The 20,524-nt window shown below is 42.7% G+C and overlaps 1 protein-coding gene across 3 annotated transcripts in view; it reads right to left on the reverse strand.

Moving 5' to 3' along the window:
- The window catches only part of ephb2a (eph receptor B2a), a 63,880-nt gene extending 44,321 nt beyond the window's left edge, over positions 1 to 19,559 (reverse strand). For all 3 annotated transcript variants that reach the window (XM_079849078.1, XM_079849080.1, XM_079849079.1), the window contains exon 1: positions 19,395 to 19,559. In XM_079849078.1, the coding sequence (XP_079705204.1) occupies positions 19,395 to 19,536 (142 nt within the window). In that variant the 5' untranslated portion in view covers positions 19,537 to 19,559. The remainder of the gene's footprint in view (positions 1 to 19,394) is intronic.
- Positions 19,560 to 20,524: the final 965 nt, after the last annotated feature.

Consider the following 20,524-nt stretch of genomic DNA (forward strand, 5'->3'; position numbering starts at 1 on the left):
ATTTCCATACTATGGGACGTATGAGACTGCATAAAAGACCCACTTCCGGAACTCCTTGAAATATAGGCTAGGACTCCAGATTGCGACTAAAACAGACAATAATTGTGACAATTTAAAAACTATAAGAAGGCTTTGTTTGTGTCTATATGCGGGATGCATGAAGCACTGGTCATAAAGTCACAAAACCAAGCAACTTTCTGTTGGTCAGTGTGGCAAATTCGCATGATGACCAACTTAAACCTGATGCAGAGTCTGCATGGGTATATCTTTCACCCTCATAGGAAATTCCAAATTGCACAGATTCCTATTGAAATGACTGTATTTTTGCCTGTGAAAATACGCAGAATAAAGGTAAATGTGACAACACATTTAGCAGTTTAAATCAGACTCACAAAGGCAGTGAATCGAACTGTTCTCTTACTGAATCAAGAACCATTTTTTAAATACGCCGATTCAAAATGAACTGGGAAGTGGGAACCGTTAATGTGATGTAGACTGTCAATGTCTTCTGTCTGTCTTTTTACAAAAGTGTAACTAAAAGATACATTTAGATTTATAACATACACATTACATTTGCAAATTTAAATGTATCTTTGTGAATCTTGATATTTCAAAAATATATATTTACAAAAAATATTACTGGCTATTGTTTGCAATATGAGGTCCAATTGTAAGGATGAACCAACTGAAATTTACTTATTTTAGAGACAAACATAAATCAACACACAATTTATTTCATTTCTTTTTCCCCGAATATGGCTGAAATATTCTACAAAACTTTTTTTTTCTTAATCTTTTTTTTTTTTTTTTGTGTCCAGAATCATGATATAGGCTAGGCCTACATTCTCATTTCATGATGATTTTATTGTCCTGATCTCCAATGTTAGTTTTGTCTGTTTTATCCAGATGGAAGCACAAAGATTGCCCTTGAAACATACTGAAAAATTCATGTAGAGTTAATTAAAATCAAGCTTTGATCATACACGATATGCAAAAACAACCCCTCAAAAACTATGCAGATCCTTAAAGTATTACATTCCACTATATCAAATATCGCCAGCACATGCACACATGAACGCTTGCAATACTGACATTGTATATACTGCTTGTTATGTTACTGACAATGGGATCCATAAGTCTGAGACCACTTTAAAAAGGTGTGAGTCAAAATCAGATTTTAACCTGAAAATAAATTGGGGGGATTGAAGGATGTTCTGACTTAAAATTAATAAGAAATATAGAAGCTTCTAGCTTGATCATCACTAATCAAATAAATGTTACATTGATCATGAGACTCTTTTGTACAGATGGTCAGATGTTCTTCCACTGAAGCAAAAGCTGCTCTTTGGATCATGAGGATCTACACAAACTTGTGGAGTTCATGTAGCTGCTGCTGAAATTTGAAATGGGGGAGAAAAAAAAACGTAAACATGATTATGCAACTGAAAAAGCATGTACTGTACACACCAGTACATGATGGATTCAAACAGTGCCGAATGTAATAGATATTCTAACTGATCAATAGCTTGAGCTTCCATGTCCTGGAATGAGCTGCTATGACACAATGTGAACGTGTGAACTAGTGTTAGGACACGCTCAGAATTTAGCATCCAGAAAGACGACGGAGTGCATTGATCCTCTGTGCTCCAGATCTGTCAGTCAACCTGTGGGTGGGATGCTAAAACATTCACTAGACCACGGGGACCGCCGCAGTGTGTCTGACTGTGTAAATTCACAATTCATCTTCAAAAGAACAATAGCACCAGTCTGCACCCAATGACAAGTCTGACATATATAAGGAAGGAAATGGTTTTGTAATTTCACAGTATACTTAAAGGGATAGTTGACCCAAAAACAAATATTGTGTTGAAATTTTCTTATTCTTTATACTTTCAGGTCACAGGGGGTGAACTATGCCTTTAAAGGGTTAGTTCACCCTAAAATGAAAATTGTCATTAAAGGTAGGGTAGGCAATTTTCAGAGCAGCTAGCAATAGCGAGCTAGTTTTGAAAGCATCAGAGCGTCTCCAAAGCCACGCCTTCTTCAAAACACATTCATGAACGCACAGCAGAGTTAGCAAAGTGTCACGTGACGAGAGACGGTGTTAAAGGTGGAGTAAGTGATATTTGTAAAACACTGTTTGAAAGTTGGTCAGACCGACACAACAACAAACGTGTAGCCAATCAGCAACGGTGGAGGAGAGAGAACGAGCAAGAGGGAGATTTGAAGACTGTAGAAAGAGAGATGGCTGAGAGACATTACAAAAGAGAAAAGCTCATAAGAATATCACTGTAAAATGAAGGGTTATGATCAGGAAAGAGCTTTTAATTAATATTAATTTCACATTAATATTAGAAAAGCTTTTCTGTGCTGGAGAGAGCAACGCGGGTTGGCCTGAAAACAGACGCTGAGGTTCGAGAGCGACTCAGAGCAATGAAGAGAGGGGTGTGTTTGTTTGGGTTGATTTCAAATATCAACAATGTTCAGCAATGACTTTGAGAAATAACATACTGCACCTTTAAACTACCTCATGCACATAACATTACAATAATAATAAACATAAACAACAAAGAGCACTGATCTGTACTACATGACTGCTGCAGATTCATTTCGGCGTCGATAGTGTTGCCATTAAAATGCATAAATTGTCATGGGTTTCCATCTCTTCCAAATTACAGTAGTTATGCCGTATACGCAGCATAAGATTGTTGTTTTGGTTCAGGAGGAACTGTAAAAGGTGGCTGCTGTTTGCGCCGCTCGGGTGACTGATGTCTGTCTAACTCTGCATAGCATTAAACGCAACATACGTTGACAGTAGTGTTGCTTTCGTCAACGAAAATTATGACGAAATATTGTCGTCAACGAACCTTTTTCACCTGACGAAAACGAGGCGAGACGCAACGTAAATGCTGGTCATGTGACGATGACTAAAATAAATGTATAATGCAATATCGTTGACGAATAAAAACGAGACTAAATGTGGTTTAACAAAATAAAAACTATGCTAAAATGTCTCTTCATTTTCGTTGACCAAAACGAGACGAGACGAAATGTTATAACGTCACGACGAATGAGAGAGTTGTGCGTGAACCCGTTTATATACTGTCTATGGCGTGAACCGTTTCGGTTACTAACGTAACCTCTGTTCTCTCTAGAAGAGGGAACGAGTATTGCGTAGTTACTACGCTACGGGAAAGCCTTTCTTTCTCGAGATACTGAAGCCAAAAATTATCCTTAATTTTTATAATCTTGTCAACGCAGTGCGGCAGCCTGCAGACCTAGGGCAGGCTTACTAGCGTGCCCATTGGCTGCCCTGCGGCAACTGCAGCAGCCTACCGCTGAGCCCTTGGCGTGACGTCACGACCAATGAGCGCGCTTGGCGCGCTTAATGCGTCACAGCCCGCGAAAAGGGGTGTGGCTTAGCGTATAAAAGCGGGGCTCGGAGGCTGCTTCTCTGGTTTCTGTCGCATGAAGCGAATGAGCTCGTGGCGCGAGCACGGCGGGCTACGCAATACTCGTTCCCTCTTCTAGAGAGAACAGAGGTTACGTTAGTAACCGAAACGTTCTCTTACGAGAGGTTCTCTCGTATTGCGTAGTTACTACGCTACGGGAACACCCTTGTCAACGCCGTGCGCGCCCAGCATCCACTGAATGAGTCCCAGGGAGAGCCCGGGGAACGTGATAGCAGAGAGCCGGGCGGCCCACAGAGGGCTAGCGCCGTACATAAGCACACACTAGGGGGTTAGGAGCGGCACGGCCGGTCCGAACTGACAATTCCCTGTATAGTGCAGCTCAACCAGTAGAGCTAAATCACACAACGTAGCCCGCGCACAGATAGTGGGCTGGCATACGCGAGACTTAGACTGATAACACTTTCGCCTGCAAGGCGGGAACATCCAGGTTGTAAAACCTAACAAATGTGGAGGGGGAGGCCCAGCCTGCCGCTGCACAAATGTCATGAATGGGAATCCCGCTGGACCACGCCCACGACGAGGCCATGCCTCTGGTGGAGTGAGCTTGAATGCCCAATGGGCACTGCAGGTCTTTAGACGCATAAGCAGCAGCAATAGCGTCCACTATCCATCTGGACAGGCTGTGTTTCGAGGCGGCGAGACCCTTGGTGCGCCCGCCAAACGAAACAAAGAGCTGTTCCACCACTCGTTTGACTGAAGACAGTGCTATCAGAAAAACGGTTTTGAGCGTGAGGTATTTCATATCCACAGTTTCCAAGGGTTCGAAGGGATGCGCTTTCAGGGCCTCCAAGACCAGTGAAAGATCCCACATAGGAACCGAGGGGGGTCGCGGGTGGTTCATCCTCCTGGCTCCTCTAAGGAAGCGGATGACGAACTCGTTCCTTCCTAATGCGCGGCCCAGCTCTGAACAGAGAGCGCTGAAATGGCCGTGACATAGACTTTGAGCGTGGAGGGGGACCTGCCCGCGTCCAGTAACTCTTGAAGGAAACACAGTACTCGCGATACCCCACATGTCTGTGGATCGAGCCCCTTAGCAGTGCACCATCTGTTAAACACTGACCATTTCGACATGTAGAGCCGCCTCGTAGAGGGGGCTCTAGATTGTATGATCGTGTTCATGACCCCGTCTGGCAGATCAGCGTGTAATCGTTGAGGCTCCACGCATGCAGAGACAGCGCTCTGGATGGGGATGCCATATCGAGCCGCGGGCTTGAGAGAGAAGGTCTCTCTTCACCGGTATCGGCCAGGGGGCTGAGTCTGCCAGCTGTATTAGATCCGGGAACCAAGCTTGGTTCTCCCAGTATGGGGCTAAGAGGAGCACTGTGTGGCGCGCTTCCCTGATTCTCTTGATGACCTGAGGCAGCAGAGAGACCGGGGGAAAAGCATACAGCGGGCCGCTGGGCCAGGTCTGGGCCAGCGCGTCCTCGTTCTTCGAGAAGAACTCTGGGCAATGAGCGTTGTCTTTTGACGCAAAAAGGTCGACTTTCGCTTTGCCGAAACGGCGCCACAGTGACTGGACTGTTTGGGGGTGTAGAGACCACTCCCCAGGGGGAACGTTGTCCCTGGACAGTCTGTCGGGGCCCTCGTTCAGGTGGCCAGGCACATGCGCGGCTCTCAGCGAGCGCAGAGTGCTGAGCCCACACGAGGAGGCGTTCCGCCAGGGTGCAGAGCGTCTTTGATCTGACACCGCCCTGGCGATTCACATAGGCCACTACCGATGTATTGTCCGTGCGGACTAGAACATGGTGACCGTGGAGGAATGGGAGGAAGTGTTTGAGCGCTTTCTCGACCGCGAGCATCTCTAGACAGTTTATGTGTAGGAGATTCTCCTGGTCTGACCAGCGGCCATAGACCGGTCTGCCTTCGAAGAGCGCTCCCCAACCTAGGTTGGAAGCGTCTGTCGAGACAACTTTCCGGTGTGAAATCACTCCCATAGACACTCCTGTGTGATACCATACGGCTGCCAGCCAGGGCTGCAGGGCTGAAATGCAGCTCTGATTCACTTTGACTCGCAAGCCGCCGGCCGCCCAGGCTCGGTGGGGCACGCGCGCTTTCAGCCAGCGTTGAAGCGGGCGCATGCGCAGTAAGCCCAGCTGGAGCGCTGCTGCAGCTGAGGCAATATGCCCCAGGATACGCTGGAATGTCCTCAGCGGAACCCGGCTGCCTATTTGGAGGGATGCGGCGAGGAGGCGGATGCGGCGCGCGCGCTGCTCCGACAGTCTGGCCGTCATAGCCACCGAGTCCAGTTCTATTCCAAGAAGGAAATTGACTGACGGGGCGATAGCGAGCTCTTGGTCCAGTGACCGAGAGACCCAGATCCTCCAGATGGCTGAGAAGCGCTGTTCTGTGAGACACAAGTTCCGTCTCTGACAGCGCTAGAATAAGCCAATCATCCAGATAATTCAGTATTCGCATTCCCTGTTTTCTCAGGGGAGCGAGAGCCGTGTCCATGCATTTCGTAATGTACGGGGTGCCAAAGACAGGCCGAAGGGCAGGATTGTGTACTGATATACTCAACCGTTGAAGGCGAATCTCAAGAATGGCCTGTGACGGGGAGTTATCTGGATCTGAAAATATGCGTCTTTTAGATCGAGAGAGATAAACCAGTCTCCTGGGCGAATCTGCGCGAGGATTTTTCTGGTTGTGATCATTTTGAACGGCCGTCTCATGAGGGCTTTGTTCAGATGTCTCAGATCTAAAATAGGTCTTAACGCTCCGTCCTTCTTGGGTACGAGGAAGTAGCGGCTGTAAAAGCTCGACTCGCTCAGAGAAGGATGAACCTGTTCTATAGCCCTTTTGCGCAGCAGCTTCGCTATTTCAGCTTGAAGCAGGTGCGCAGCTTCTGAACTCACTTTCGTCTCCGTCTGTGCTTGAAGCGCGGAGGGCGACGAGCGAATTGAAGCGAATAGCCGTGTTTTATAGTACTCAGCACCCATTCTGACGCGCCCTGAATAGCTTCCCATGCTTCCGCATGCATAGCTAGGGGTCGAATGGTCTCTGGGTTCAGATCGCCGCGCTGCGCGGGATTGGGGAACCTGTATCAGAGAGGATGGAGCGGCGTGCGCGCCGCTGGTGCTCGAACACGGGGGCTGGTAAACAGTATTGGCCGGCTGTACAGCGTTCGGTAGCTCGGTCCCAGAGGATGGAGCGCGATTTGCTGACAAACACCCCTGGCGCGAAAGCGGCGTGGGGATTGTAATGTCTAAAAGTGAGTGCGCGTGCACGTGAGCGGGCGCAGAGTTTACACTTATGACACGGCCAGTGTTTGGGAGCTTAGAGGGTGTGCGACCCGAGGTAACTGAATGGCAGAGCGAGCAGCGGGTAGGTGTGAGCACAAAGTTGTGGGCACATTTACTACACTTAGTACTCGAGCGGCTCGTGTCCGCTTTATGAGAGAGCGCTCTATGCGCGTTACCATGGGGACCATGTTTGTGTGAAGCAGTGAGCACATGGGAGTGGGCACATTTTCTACACTTATGACACCTTCGGCCAGAGCCGGAATGTTTGTGAGCTTTAGAGGATCTGCAACCCGGGTAACTGTGTGATAGAGCGGGCAGCAGCTAGGTGTGAGCACAGAGTTGTGGGCACATTTACTACACTTAGTACTCAAGCGGCATGTGTCCGCTTTATGAGAGTGCGCTCTGTGAGCGTTACCGGGGAGACCGTGTTTTGTGTGTAGCAGTGAGCACATGGGAGTGGGCACATTTTCTACACTTGTAACACCATCGGCGTTATAGAGCAAATGCTTTGATGGCTCATATGTTTAGACGCTCATAAATACTCAAGCACCATCCTGTGAGATGCGGGTTCGCTTTCTGAATGTAAGAAAGCTGGCCGCGAGCTCGGAGAAGCCAGCAGAAAAAAATATTTTTCTGCCGCCAGAGCCGGATTTGAACACGGTTCTCCAGTGCAGAAGCGTAATATTCTGCCACTGAGCCACAGGGGCACACATGAGCTTCCAGTTGGTGCGAGCATATGACCGAGCATCGTGTTTCGGCGTTTGTTTGCAGGCGCGCGTGTATTAAAACAGGCCCGTTTACTGCAGCATTAGTATTTCCAGCCGCCTGAACTTAGAGGGGACTGAGAAATATTTAACCCGTGAGACGCGGGTTTGCTTTCTGTATGTAAGAAAGCTGGCCGCGAGCTCGGAGAAGCAAGCAGAAAAAAAAAAGTTTTTCTGCTGCCAGAGCCGGATTCGAACACGGATCTCTGGTGCGGAAGCCTAATGTTCTGCCACTGAGCCACAGGGGCACACATGAGCTTCCAGTCAGTGCGAGCATATGACCGAGCGTTTGTTTGCAGGCGCGCGTGTATTAAAACAGGCTCGTTTACTGCAGTATTAGTATTTCCAGCCGCCTGAGCTTAGAGGGGACTGAGAAATATGTATCCCGTGAGATGCGGGTTTGCTTTCTGTATGTAAGAAAGCTGGCCGCGAACTCGGAGAAGCAAGCAGAAAAAAGTTTTTCTGCTGCCAGAGCCGGATTCGAACACGGAACTCTGGTGCGGAAGCCTAATGTTCTGCCACTGAGCCACAGGGGCACACATGAGCTTCCAGTCAGTGCGAGCATATGACCGAGCGTTTGTTTGCAGGCGCGCGTGTATTAAAACAGGCTCGTTTACTGCAGTATTAGTATTTCCAGCCGCCTGAACTTAGAGGGGACTGAGAAATATGCGAGGATTGGAGGAAGTCCGGCCTAAGCGGGACGAAATCACTCTCTCTTCCTCCTTTCGCCGGTGCTCGTGACGTCCGCTCTGATATCCCTTGAGAACGGCGCAGTTGCGCGGCTCGAACAAAGGGAGAGAGAGCGGGAAGATGTCATTATGTGCTGTGACATCGTTTGTTTGCAGGCGTGCGTGTATAACAACAGGCTCGTTTACTGCAATATAGATATTTCTAGTCGCCTGAGCTAGGAGGGGACTGAGAAATGTGTGAGAAACGGAGGTGGCCGGAGAGTGACGCGCGCGACCGAGACGCGGGGTAGCTTTCTTATAACGTAAAGGAAGCCAGCCCGTGACCGTCTACTTCTGACATCCCTTGTGAGCGGCGCCTTGCGCGGCTCGAACAGAGGGGGAGAGGGCGTGCGTCATCCGGGGGGGGGGTAGCTTCCTTGTAACGTAAAGGAAGCTATAGCCCGTGACCGTCCGTTCTGACATCCCTTGTGAGCGGCGCCGTTTGCGCGGCTTGACAGAGGGGAGTAACCAGCTGGTCTGCTTCACCCCCTGATGCGACGGCAGTGCGGGCAGAGGCCGGCCGCTGCGCGTCGGTGAAGGGCGGGGGAGAAGGAGAGAGCGAGGCTCGCGGGAGGGGCTCCGGCGAGCGCTCAGCTATAACCACCGGCTCGGAAGGCCTTTGAGAGCGGCGTTTTTTCTTACGCGGCCCGGAAGAGGCAGCCGGAGAAGGTGGAGGATCGTGAAACATGGCGAGTCGAGCCCGCAGGGTCGACATCGGCAAGTCCTCACACTGTTCGCAGCCGCCCGTGAAGGGCGCGGGCTGCGTGGTCGAAACCCAGGCAGAGAGCGCAGATCACGTGGCGGTCTCCGTCGCTGAGCGCGGCTCTGCACGAGCCACAGGATGAGCGAGGCATTTGCAACAACGCCTCGCGCTCTTTTAGATGCAAAGTGTGTCGCGGGGCGAACACACAAACACATACAACACAGAGCAGTAAAAGGATATATTCGCCGGATAGCGAAGCAGGCAGGGAAAGCTGAAGGCGGCGAAGGCGGCCGGCGTCCTCAGGCTGAGATCCTCGGCGTGCTGGTCGCTTGTTTCGACGGCGGCTTCCTCAGAGAGCAGCGATGCGTAGAGCTTCGCTGAAAAGACAGAAATCGGAGAAGCAGCCTCCGAGCCCCGCTTTTATACGCTAAGCCACACCCCTTTTCGCGGGCTGTGACGCATTAAGCGCGCCAAGCGCGCTCATTGGTCGTGACGTCACGCCAAGGGCTCAGCGGTAGGCTGCTGCAGTTGCCGCAGGGCAGCCAATGGGCACGCTAGTAAGCCTGCCCTAGGTCTGCAGGCTGCCGCACTGCGTTGACAAGATTATAAAAATTAAGGATAATTTTTGGCTTCAGTATCTCGAGAAAGAAAGGCTTTCCCGTAGCGTAGTAACTACGCAATACGAGAGAACCTCTCGTAAGAGAACCATAGCTTTGTCGGCTTTAAATTCTGGTTTGCGATCTGGTCACCCGATTATCAGCAAATTTAACTATATTATTCCATTAGTTATTCCATTAAAATGTCTCATTGATATAGGCCTATTTGACACATTCATAATCATTACTTTTGCCGGTTCTTTTGACAGCTGTTATGTGTGTTATTGGCAGCATCACCCTCTGGTTACATGAACGCGTCACCACCGCATCAGCACAGAAAACATGGAGTTTATTTTAAAGAATAATCGCACAACCTATTCGATATTCTATAATTAAATAAACTAATCGAATATTCAAAAAACGTGACTCATCCCTGCATGGAATCTCTTTCTTTTCCCAAATCTTCACTCACGTCTCACCCATTTTCTAAGGGGATTATAAACGTTTCTTCATTGTTAATAAGGCCTATTATATTCGTATTCTTTACTGTGGTAAAGTAGAAAACGCTGTAGGACAGATAGCCTACATTTGTACTTGAATGTCAAATTCTACAGTTTGTGCTTGTTATAGACATGGTAAGGCGCGTCAAGTTTAGTTGTAAAGCGCGTTTCACACGCGCGGGTGATTTTTTGTTTCACTTTCTCTGGCAGCGCAATCTCAAACATAGCCTAAATATCTCGCCCTTGTGGAGGATAAAATTCGCTCTTCAGACCATTTTACATCAAGTTGAAAACATGAAGATATCAGAAAAGAGATCGATGGACTCTTTCCTGCTCGTGTCCCACATCCCTCTCAAAGCGCATTGTGGTAGGCTATATCACGCGTCTTTGTGTGGAAATATAAAACGAGTTTTTTTTTTTTTTTAAACAACCCCCCCACCACCACCGCTGGTAGTTGGTCCATTACCAACAAACTGCCACCGCCACAGCCCTAAATATAATAAGATAACCTTGTTTGAAATACTATATTGACTGGGTTAAATATCATTGCATTACTAAATAGAGACTAAAATACAATTTTCATTGACTAAAACTAGACTAAAATGTCATCAGTTTTCGTCGACTAAAACTAGACTAAAATGTCATCAGTTTCAAAAGAGTATGAACGTGACTAAAACTAATAAAAACTAAAACGACAGCTTGACACAAAGACTAGACTAAAACTAAAAGTAAAACAGGCCGCCAAAAACAACACTAGTTGACAGGCAGGTAGAACATTGTATCTGCATTCGGAACGAATGTGAAGAGACTTTCAACCAGCATAACAAAAAAATGCTTCTGGATCAAATCACCTACCCTGCCTTTAATTACTCACCCTCAAGTTGTTCCAAAGCCATAAGACTTTCATTCATCTTCAGAACATATTAAGATATTTTTAAATAATTAGTATTTTATTTCTGTCTCTCCATTGACAGCTATGTAACAATCACTTTGATGCTTAAAAAGTTCACAAAGAGATCGTAAAACTAATTCATAGTTGAGCGGTTTAGTCCAAATTTTCTGAAGAGACACAGTCATTTTATATGATGAGCAGATTTAATTTAGGCTTTTATTCACATATAAACATTCATCAACGCATATATCAGTTATGGTAAACGGAAGCTCAAGCATGTTCGCTTGACATGCGAGAACCAATGAGGTTCATTCCCATGAATGACAACCTGTGTTACGCAGCACGTTTGAGCTTCTGCAAGAACCAATGAAGTTCATTCTCGTGTTACACAGCATGTTTGAGCTTCAACGAGAACCAATGAGGTTCATTCTCGTGTTACACAGCATGTTTGAGCTTCAACGAGAACCAATGAGGTTCATTCTCGTGTTACACAGCATGTTTGAGCTTCAACGAGAACCAATGAGGTTCATTCTCGTGTTACACAGCATGTTTGAGCTTCAACGAGAACCAATGAGGTTCATTCTCGTGTTACACAGCATGTTTGAGCTTCAACGAGAACCAATGAGGTTCATTCTCGTGTTACACAGCATGTTTGAGCTTCAACGAGAACCAATGAGGTTCATTCTCGTGTTACACAGCATGTTTGAGCTTCAACGAGAACCAATGAGGTTCATTCTCGTGTTACACAGCATGTTTGAGCTTCAACGAGAACCAATGAGGTTCATTCTCGTGTTACACAGCATGTTTGAGCTTCAACGAGAACCAATGAGGTTCATTCTCGTGTTACACAGCATGTTTGAGCTTCAACGAGAACCAATGAGGTTCATTCTCGTGTTACACAGCATGTTTGAGCTTCAACGAGAACCAATGAGGTTCATTCTCGTGTTACGCAGCATGTTTGAGCTTCAACGAGAACCAATGAGGTTCATTCTCGTGTTACGCAGCATGTTTGAGCTTCAGCGAGAACCAATGAGGTTCATTCTCGTGTTACGCAGCACGTTTGAGCTTCAGCGAGAACCAATGAGGTTCATTCTCGTGTTACACAGCATGTTTGAGCTTCAGTGAGAACCAATGAGGTTCATTCTCGTGTTACACAGCATGTTTGAGCTTCAGTGAGAACCAATGAGGTTCATTCTCATGTTACGCAGCACGTTTGAGCTTCAGTGAGAACCAATGAGGTTCATTCTCGTGTTACACAGCATGTTTGAGCTTCAGTGAGAACCAATGAGGTTCATTCTCGTGTTACACAGCATGTTTGAGCTCCCGCAAGAACCAATGAGGTTCATTCTCGTGTGTTACGCAGCACGTTTGAGCTTCTGTGAGAACCAATGAGTTGTCATTTGATCTAATCATGAGAGTGACAGATTGTCCTGCCCTTGTGCCAGTAAACACATTATTAAAGAAGAGAATGATGCTGTTTTGATTAAAGATTATGAGGGCACATTAAATAAAAAATAATAATGTCATGCACGGATAAATCAGTAATAATAAATACTGTAATATTCCATAAAAAAATAAGGATAGTCAATTTTTATATCATGGTGACTTTAAGAAATCAAGCAAGCATTTTCCTCCTTTGTTGGATACACAATTGGGATTTGCTGACCTACAAAAGCTATTGATGAAAGATGTCTGTGGCAGCGGCAGTAAAGCATGCGCTGTGGTCCAACAAGAGATTTGTCTCACTCTGTTATGTCAGGATTTCGAGCAGACATCAGGGGAACGTTTTGCCCATAAACCCCTCCACATATCTCAGCTGTGTGACTGTCTAACATTTGCAGACAAGAGCCAAATGTGATGGCGCTGAATGAGCAGTGGGTCAGTGGAGCAGCCTGCTCACAGTTTACAGACCCAACACTAATCCCCTGCTTTCCCAATTTACAACTCTCATCTCCATGGCGATGTGGGCCAAGAGCCGAAAAAGCACCCTCAAACAGACCACTCTGAGTCTGAACACTCGCATTTGGAGGCCAAAATTAACCACACATGCCAATGACGAGACAATTTACATGCCATGGAGGTATACATTTTGCAGTAGGCTATTACTTAGAAAAATAGATTTTTATCCCTGCAATGATGAGATTATTTGTAACAAACAGCACAGGTTGTTGTGTTACCCGAGAAGAGTCCGTTTTCATTTCTCTGTGATCTTGATCTGCATTTCGTTTTGGATGCTTATTAATGCGTTGTACATTACATTTGATCAGAAAGATTTCTGTAGAACTAAATTTTTCTAGATAAACATGATTGTCACTGAATAAAGAGATCAGAGGTCATGATAGATTTAGTTTTAGTAGACGGTCGATTAGCGAGGATTAGATTATCATTCTTACAATCCTGCACATGTAATTTTGCAATGTGTTCAAGTTCAATAAAGTTACAGGCTAACTGTCAAGTTTAATTTACAGGGCAAACCCAATTTTTTTATATGAGCTTTTTAAAGTTCAATATTTTCATCTCTCTGTGGAATAAGGGCACTTCTGCTCTGATAGCAAAATCACTGCATATTGACTGCATCTGACTTCTGTTACTATTGAGGATATTTTGATTATGCAATATCAGCTCATTATCTGCGATGTCCATTCATAATCATTTCTTGCTTGCTTTGGGACATTCAATGCATGGAAATTAAGGGAGAAAACAATTAAGTTTACACAAATCAAAATGATACATTGAACACTGTCCTGATGCAAATTCTCTCCATTTAGAAATATTACTTGACTAATCTTAAAATCAAGTAACAAAAACAGAACAAAGTTGAAAATGATTCCACACGGTTCCAGTTGAGAAGGTTTTGACTTAAGACTGATGATCACTCAACAATCCATTTGCAAATCAAATCCTCGGTGGATCTCAAGTAAATTAGCAGCTTCAGGCTATGAGAGCAAATTAACTTTTCATCTGATTTTTAATCACTTTGAAATAGAGATTCTTTAGCTCCGGGATCTCTCTTCTCTTTTCATTAAGTTCACTTCGGAATGCATAGCTTCTGGGTCAATACAATTTATATCGAGATTCTTTTTCGAAAAAGAAAATATCAGTTTAGCAGCACAGTCCATTAGACACCTGTGAGCAGTGACTGAGCCAAGTTTTAATACTATTAAGTTCAGGGGCTGAATTATATTGCACTTACAGCACTGTAGTAATGGCATAAAAACATTTACTTTTTCAGTAGTAGCTAGATGAATGACTTTCCATCTTGGGTGGTATACAGACCAGACTGGTGTGAAATGCTTAATGCACCATATGATCCAATATATCTTCATAAAAACAAGCACAAACAAAATGGTCCACAATACATCTTCATCAAATAAGTAACAATACAATGCATTATAAAGCCATTTGCTCAAATAAACCTACTTCAGGTAAGCACAAGAGAAACGACTAAACTCAATTTATCAATGTTAGCTGTACTTGGGCTAATGAAAAATACAAAAGTCCATAATAAAAGTAGAGGAAAAATATAAGTTAGTATTTTCAAAATTTTTGCTAAAATACTTACGGTTTTCATTCGGTTAATGAGGCTTTTCTTTATTATGATATCAGGACATTTGGATCGCACTGACATTTTTACTTTATGGCCACAAAAAAAAAGACAATTATAAGTCAATGAAATGAATAACATGCTCATCATAGAACAGACTTATTTAGGTCATTGTATGTATAAATCACATTTTGATGTATTTTTGGATAAATTAATAGATCTTGGCAAAAATAAATAAAGTCATGTTTTTGACCCAACTGTGTGCACACAACTATGAAGAATATGATCCTGTCCTTGTGCTACTTATTTCCTCATCCTAAACATCAAAAACTTTCATAAAGTGGAAGGGTTGCTACTTTAAACTCTTTTCTACTTTCTCCCATGCACTGACCACTGTACACTGCTTGTGCTCTCCATTTAAAAAATGAACCATGTCTGCCCACGCATATGTGGTAGTTAGAGAGCTATTGCTCCTCGATAACAGCTGACACGTTGACATTTTGTTAGATGAGATCCTGAGTGTTTACACATACAAATTTGTTTTGTACCCTCATTTCTGCACTCAAAAATAGCATGGATTTAAATCAATATGACAGCGCATCAAACTGGCCAATAATTAACATTAAGAGGACAAACCGTTTCACCTCATTTTATTCAAAATGATCACTCAACAAGACAGAGAGACAGATGGAAAATGAAATTGTCAAGCAGATGGCAAGTCCCTCTTGGATACCTGATAATTTCACCATTTTGACCCTCTCAAAAGCCTGTGGACAAAATCTTGTCATTTCATGAGAGGCCATATGGAAACAACTCCCAGTTTCACATCACTCATTTATTCATTGATTCAGAGACAGTTGTCAGTCGTTCTGCAAAGCTGACGGGCCACAGAGCCGACTGTGTCTGGCACGACTGAAATTGGTCAGGTTTGCCGTGCTTATGTAAAGGCTCGGAAAGATGTCGCAGATGCCAGAGGCAGGTCTTGCTCCTAATAAAAGGACCGGGGAGAGCAGCAAGTACAGAGGTCTGCATGACAAACGTCACATGGACCCTGCGCGAATACAAGTCACGTGATCGAACGATTGAAAACAGGATTCCAGGATACACGGCTGCTGTTTTTGTATGGAAACAAAAAAGTTTGTGGTTGCATTTCTCTGATTAAGGATGGAAAGTAAAAAAATCTCCCACATCTAAAAGGGCCAATGACATATATAAGAGGAAAAAAATCTTACAAAAATCGTTTTGTAAATTAAAAAATGTAAAAAATGAATTTGTGTGTTGAGTGTGTTCATATTTCATACATGGCTTTGAAAAACTTTTATATTACTTGCAAAGAAAAGTGTATAAAAATTCATGTAAACCATGTGATGTAACATCATATAAAAAGTAAATAACATTTCACCTACTCCAGAGATGGGCAACTGGCAGCCCGCAATATATTTAACGGCCCGCTAAACCTATTATATTCTGCTCAATTTTAATACATTTGCTATCAGATTAGGATGTTAACCCAAACCAGGAGAGGTTGTTTGTTCCTGCCGATAACCTTAGTAATTACAGCGTGAGAGTATTAGGATATGCGCGGTTGCGCGCTAATGTGCACGTTCACCAAAATGAGCAAAAAGAAAAGAAAACTTGACAATAAAAATTGTGTTTTCCAATCAAGATGTAATAAAAACTGAAAAGTTTTTCCTTCGCATTTTTTGCATACAGACGACATCAGTCAAAACGATACCTGTTCACACGGATCCACGAAAATGACATTGATGAGTATTATGATTGTATTATGCATGCCAGGCCAGTATGTGAAGATGACACTTTGTAAAAAAACTCTACGCGCTTATAGACTGAACACGTAATACACGTGTGCATGACGTCACAGTTTTCACAAATTAGCGTTTTTGTTGTTTACAATACGACAATAACGGTATGGTTTTCAAAAACTTGCACTTTGAAATGGTGTTTTCACAAAGTTTCTGTTTTCAGGCCCCCAAAACGCTGTTGTCATGTAAATGAATGACAAAAAAAATATATATTTTTTTTTTTGTTGAAACCTGTGTCGTGTAAACAGCCCCTGAGACAAGCCTTTTTGATTGTGGGAATGTTGTCTGAACTGAATGATATGTGTTTGGGAGGTGCTCTGGTATGGAAATTATGCACTGAATTGTTATGTTCTTATATTTAGCTACTGTTAAATAATAATGTTATTTTCATTCATGTATTTTGGTAATAACATTTGGAACTATAGGCTATTTTTTGAGTAAGCAATTTTGAACAGTTCTCTGAGGGTGGGTTAAGAATGTTCTGTCAATGCAACTGAGATGTTTACATTTGCTGGCCAACTGTCTATGAAGTTTCCATTTGAATTTGCATAATTAAATTTGCATAATTCGATATTATCACATCCCTGTCCTACACTTTGAATAAAAGTGAAAAAAATTTATTTCAGTTTTAGTGATTTAAATTCATCAAGTTAAACTAAATTAAAATGTGAAATGTTTCCTCAGCATCAAACAATAAAATAAGTTTTTTTTTTTTTTATGCAGGTATAACAAAAATGTAAGTACTTTATTTTAGTTAGCGTTTATTTTATTTCCAGTTACTGAATTTTTTAAAAATGTTTTTAGTTTATATAATAACTCTGGTAGGGAGTAAAATCAAATGACATTTTGCAAACTGAACGAACCTTGAAGATGAGTTAAAAAAAACAATATCATTTAAAAAAAAAACTTGTAGTGACACTCCCTGTAGTGATATACAGTATGGGTCAGAATCAGATTCACTCGTACATTCTGTGAAAATTACAAATAGTGTATTTCTGACTAAACAAACAGCCACTGATGCATTGCTACTTTAATTTATGCACACTACTTTCTCAAATGCTTAGGGGGTCGGCTTTCCCAGCACAGTTCTGTCATTATAGCTTGCAACATGATTGAAAGAACAAAACAGAACAGGAGCTTAAGTGGTAGTCCAGCTATGTATTTTCTTCACATTACAGAAAATCATTTACTCGCTGCCGCTGGGCAAATGAAGAACCCAACAATCAAAATTGAAACAGGACTGATTCATTAGATAAGTCAAAGCGGGGTCTAATTTACAGACATCCTCACTTACTTGAGGAAATTTCCGTGTCCTTATTCGCAACCTAAGTCATGTGTCTCAATGCTGTAAAGAATTATAATACTTCTCTGCTCTGAGGTGTAATGAATGAGCTTTTACTCCTCACATCACCAGATCAAACCAACAGGAATGGACGGTGTGATTTCAGGCTATGGCTAAGCTTCATGTATGCATTGTTTATAGCTTATCACTAAACAGATGGTTTATCATCAGAATAACATACTAGTCTAGACAAAGCAAAACTCACATCTGATGTTCCACAGAGAAATTTCCATAGGTAATAAATAAGAATGAATAACTACACTCTTAAAAATTAAGATTCTTTATTGCCATCTTTGGCAACCTTTAACAACCTCCATGGATGACTTAACAACATGTACTTACTGTATAGGGTTAGGGTAGCATTAGGGTTTGGTTGTGGGATAGTTGCATGTCATTTACTGTTATTACTATGGTAAGTTCATGTAGCCTAACATATGTTGGTTATTTACCTTATAATGAAGGTTATTTAGATTATTAATATATTCTTCAGGCTAAAGAAATTGGTTCTTTTTAGAACTGATCCCTGAAATGTTCTTTGAGGAACCAAAAAATGGATCTTCTATGGCACTGCTGTGTTTTGGAACCTTCCGTTTTAATATAATAGTAGCCTATATAATAAGACTAATCAAGAATATGATGATGATATCATCAATAAAATCATGCTCAAAAGAAATGCATTACTACTGTAATGTTTCTCCTCCCATGTCCTGTTGCAACAGGTCCATCATACCAAAGAGGACCAACTCCAGGATGTAATGGGCAGGAAGAACTTTAACAAGCACAATGATTCACTCTATTTAACACAAGATTTCTAATGAGAATCTAAATTTCTAAGAGGACATCTGCAGACATAATTTTGTCCCTTTTTTTCTAAATATGTTAAAGACAGAATTCACTATCTTGGAGTTTAAAAAGAGATCCTTGCAGCTCTCCTGAAGGTTTCGGGTGGTGATGAGGTGCTGATGCAGATTTGAGACAATGGCCCACGTGTACTATCAGACAGACTGGAGCATGACAGACAAAAATTTACTATATTGCTTGGTAAAATACTAAAGGTATTTTTTAAGATATTTTCAGTTTCAATACTACTCCATTCTTCTCAAAACCTACATAGACAGCATTTAGGGGCACCTACTTCCATTTGTACTTGTAATAAATGAAAAAGCTCACTAGGTTTGAGCTTACACATTTTCAAATGTTATTGAAGATGGTCATTCAATGAGACAGACACAGAGACTCGATAATGCAGCTTAAAGAGACATAATTTACACCCTTGTGTTGTTACATTTTCTTTCTTCTGTGGAACACAAAAGAAGATGTAATGCAGAATGAGCCTCAGTCACCATTCACTCTCATTGGAAAAGGTGCAATGAAAGTGAATGGAACAGAATGCTTAACATCATCTTTTGTGTTACACAGAAATGAAGAAAGTCATGCAGGTTTGGAACAACATGAGGGAGAGTAAATGATGACAGAATTTTCATTTTTGGGTAAAAATCGCTTAAACTTTTTCTCTGATTGAACAGTTTATAGTATAACAGTTGACCAAGGGAAAGCCATTTCAACTCAATTATATCCACAGACAGTTGCAGTGCACCTGTTTTCGGTGCACTTTACTGAAAACGGAAGACTTTAAATTGAGATAATATGACATGACTGTAAAACACTAACATCAGCGCCTTTCTTTAAATAATTATCATCTTAATTCGATCAATATCGTCAGTGTGATACGCGTAAAAAGTAACAGACATTTCAAAGCACACACGCTTGACACAGACACATGCTCTTACCTTCAACAGCCCACACAATCCGTATTATCCATAACAAACGAATTATATCCATAATTGCCGTAAATTTGGGCATTTTACCGTAAAGACCCAGAATATTCATTGAAAACTTGTCCGGCAGGCCATCTGTGAACACACTATGCATACAAGCTCTCGAATAAACCCCATCGGTCTGGAAGAACTAAGGCAAGTTTGGACGAAACCAATGAAACGCAGACGAGGGGCGGGAATGTGTGGCTGACACGAGTGATGCTCAGAAAACGTGATAATCTTTACTGTCTGACTGCAAGATAGATAATAATAACAACAACAACAACAATAATAATTGGTTATTATCATCATTGTTGTTATGAAAGCTAGTTTACTTTTATCTTAAGTTATTAATATTGGCCTAATAAAACAAACACAATTTATAATATTGTGTTTGTTATCAAACAAAATTCTAAAAATGTAACAAATTATCTCTGAAACAAATTCATTTAAGCACTTTCAAATCTAGACCGTGATTTTACATTTTTATTTTATTTTTATGTAGGCATATTTGTTGTTATCTTTTCCCATCTCTGTTAGCAACTGGGTAATAGGCTATATCCATAATGTCAGCCATTTAAAACTGGTTTCGGAAGTCACGAAAAAGGCTCTGTGGAAGCACTTAAATTATATAAATAAATAGTATTCTTCTTTTGGATACACAAGCCAAGTAATTTGCCCGGCATTCACTTGTTTGATCGATGACAATTTATGTCCTACCAACAGCGCCCCCTGGAGTTTGTTCTGTTTAGGTGCGGATGCGGTGGTATGTTGGGGGGAGGGAGGTAAGATAGGCTGATGCATGTGATCATCATCTATCAAAAAGCTCTCTAATCCTTCGAGTCACTTGCAATTTGATCGTTTTGAAGATTACAAAACTGACAGATCACACAAGGGGCTGGTGTGAAGAAGTCAAACGGCCTCGTTTCTCAACACCACTGCTCGTGATCTTTGACTCCCATGTGAGAAGAACCCAACTTCAGCCCTCATACATGGATTAATTTATTCACTTAGATATATTCTCTAAAATGTAAGATCCTGAATAGTGGAGCTATTAGCGCACATGCACAGTTACATTTAAAAAAAAAAAAAGAAGTAAAAAT

Source organism: Squalius cephalus (genome assembly GCF_949319135.1).
Source record: "Squalius cephalus genome assembly, chromosome: 18".
Classification (NCBI taxonomy): Eukaryota; Metazoa; Chordata; class Actinopteri; order Cypriniformes; family Leuciscidae; genus Squalius; species Squalius cephalus.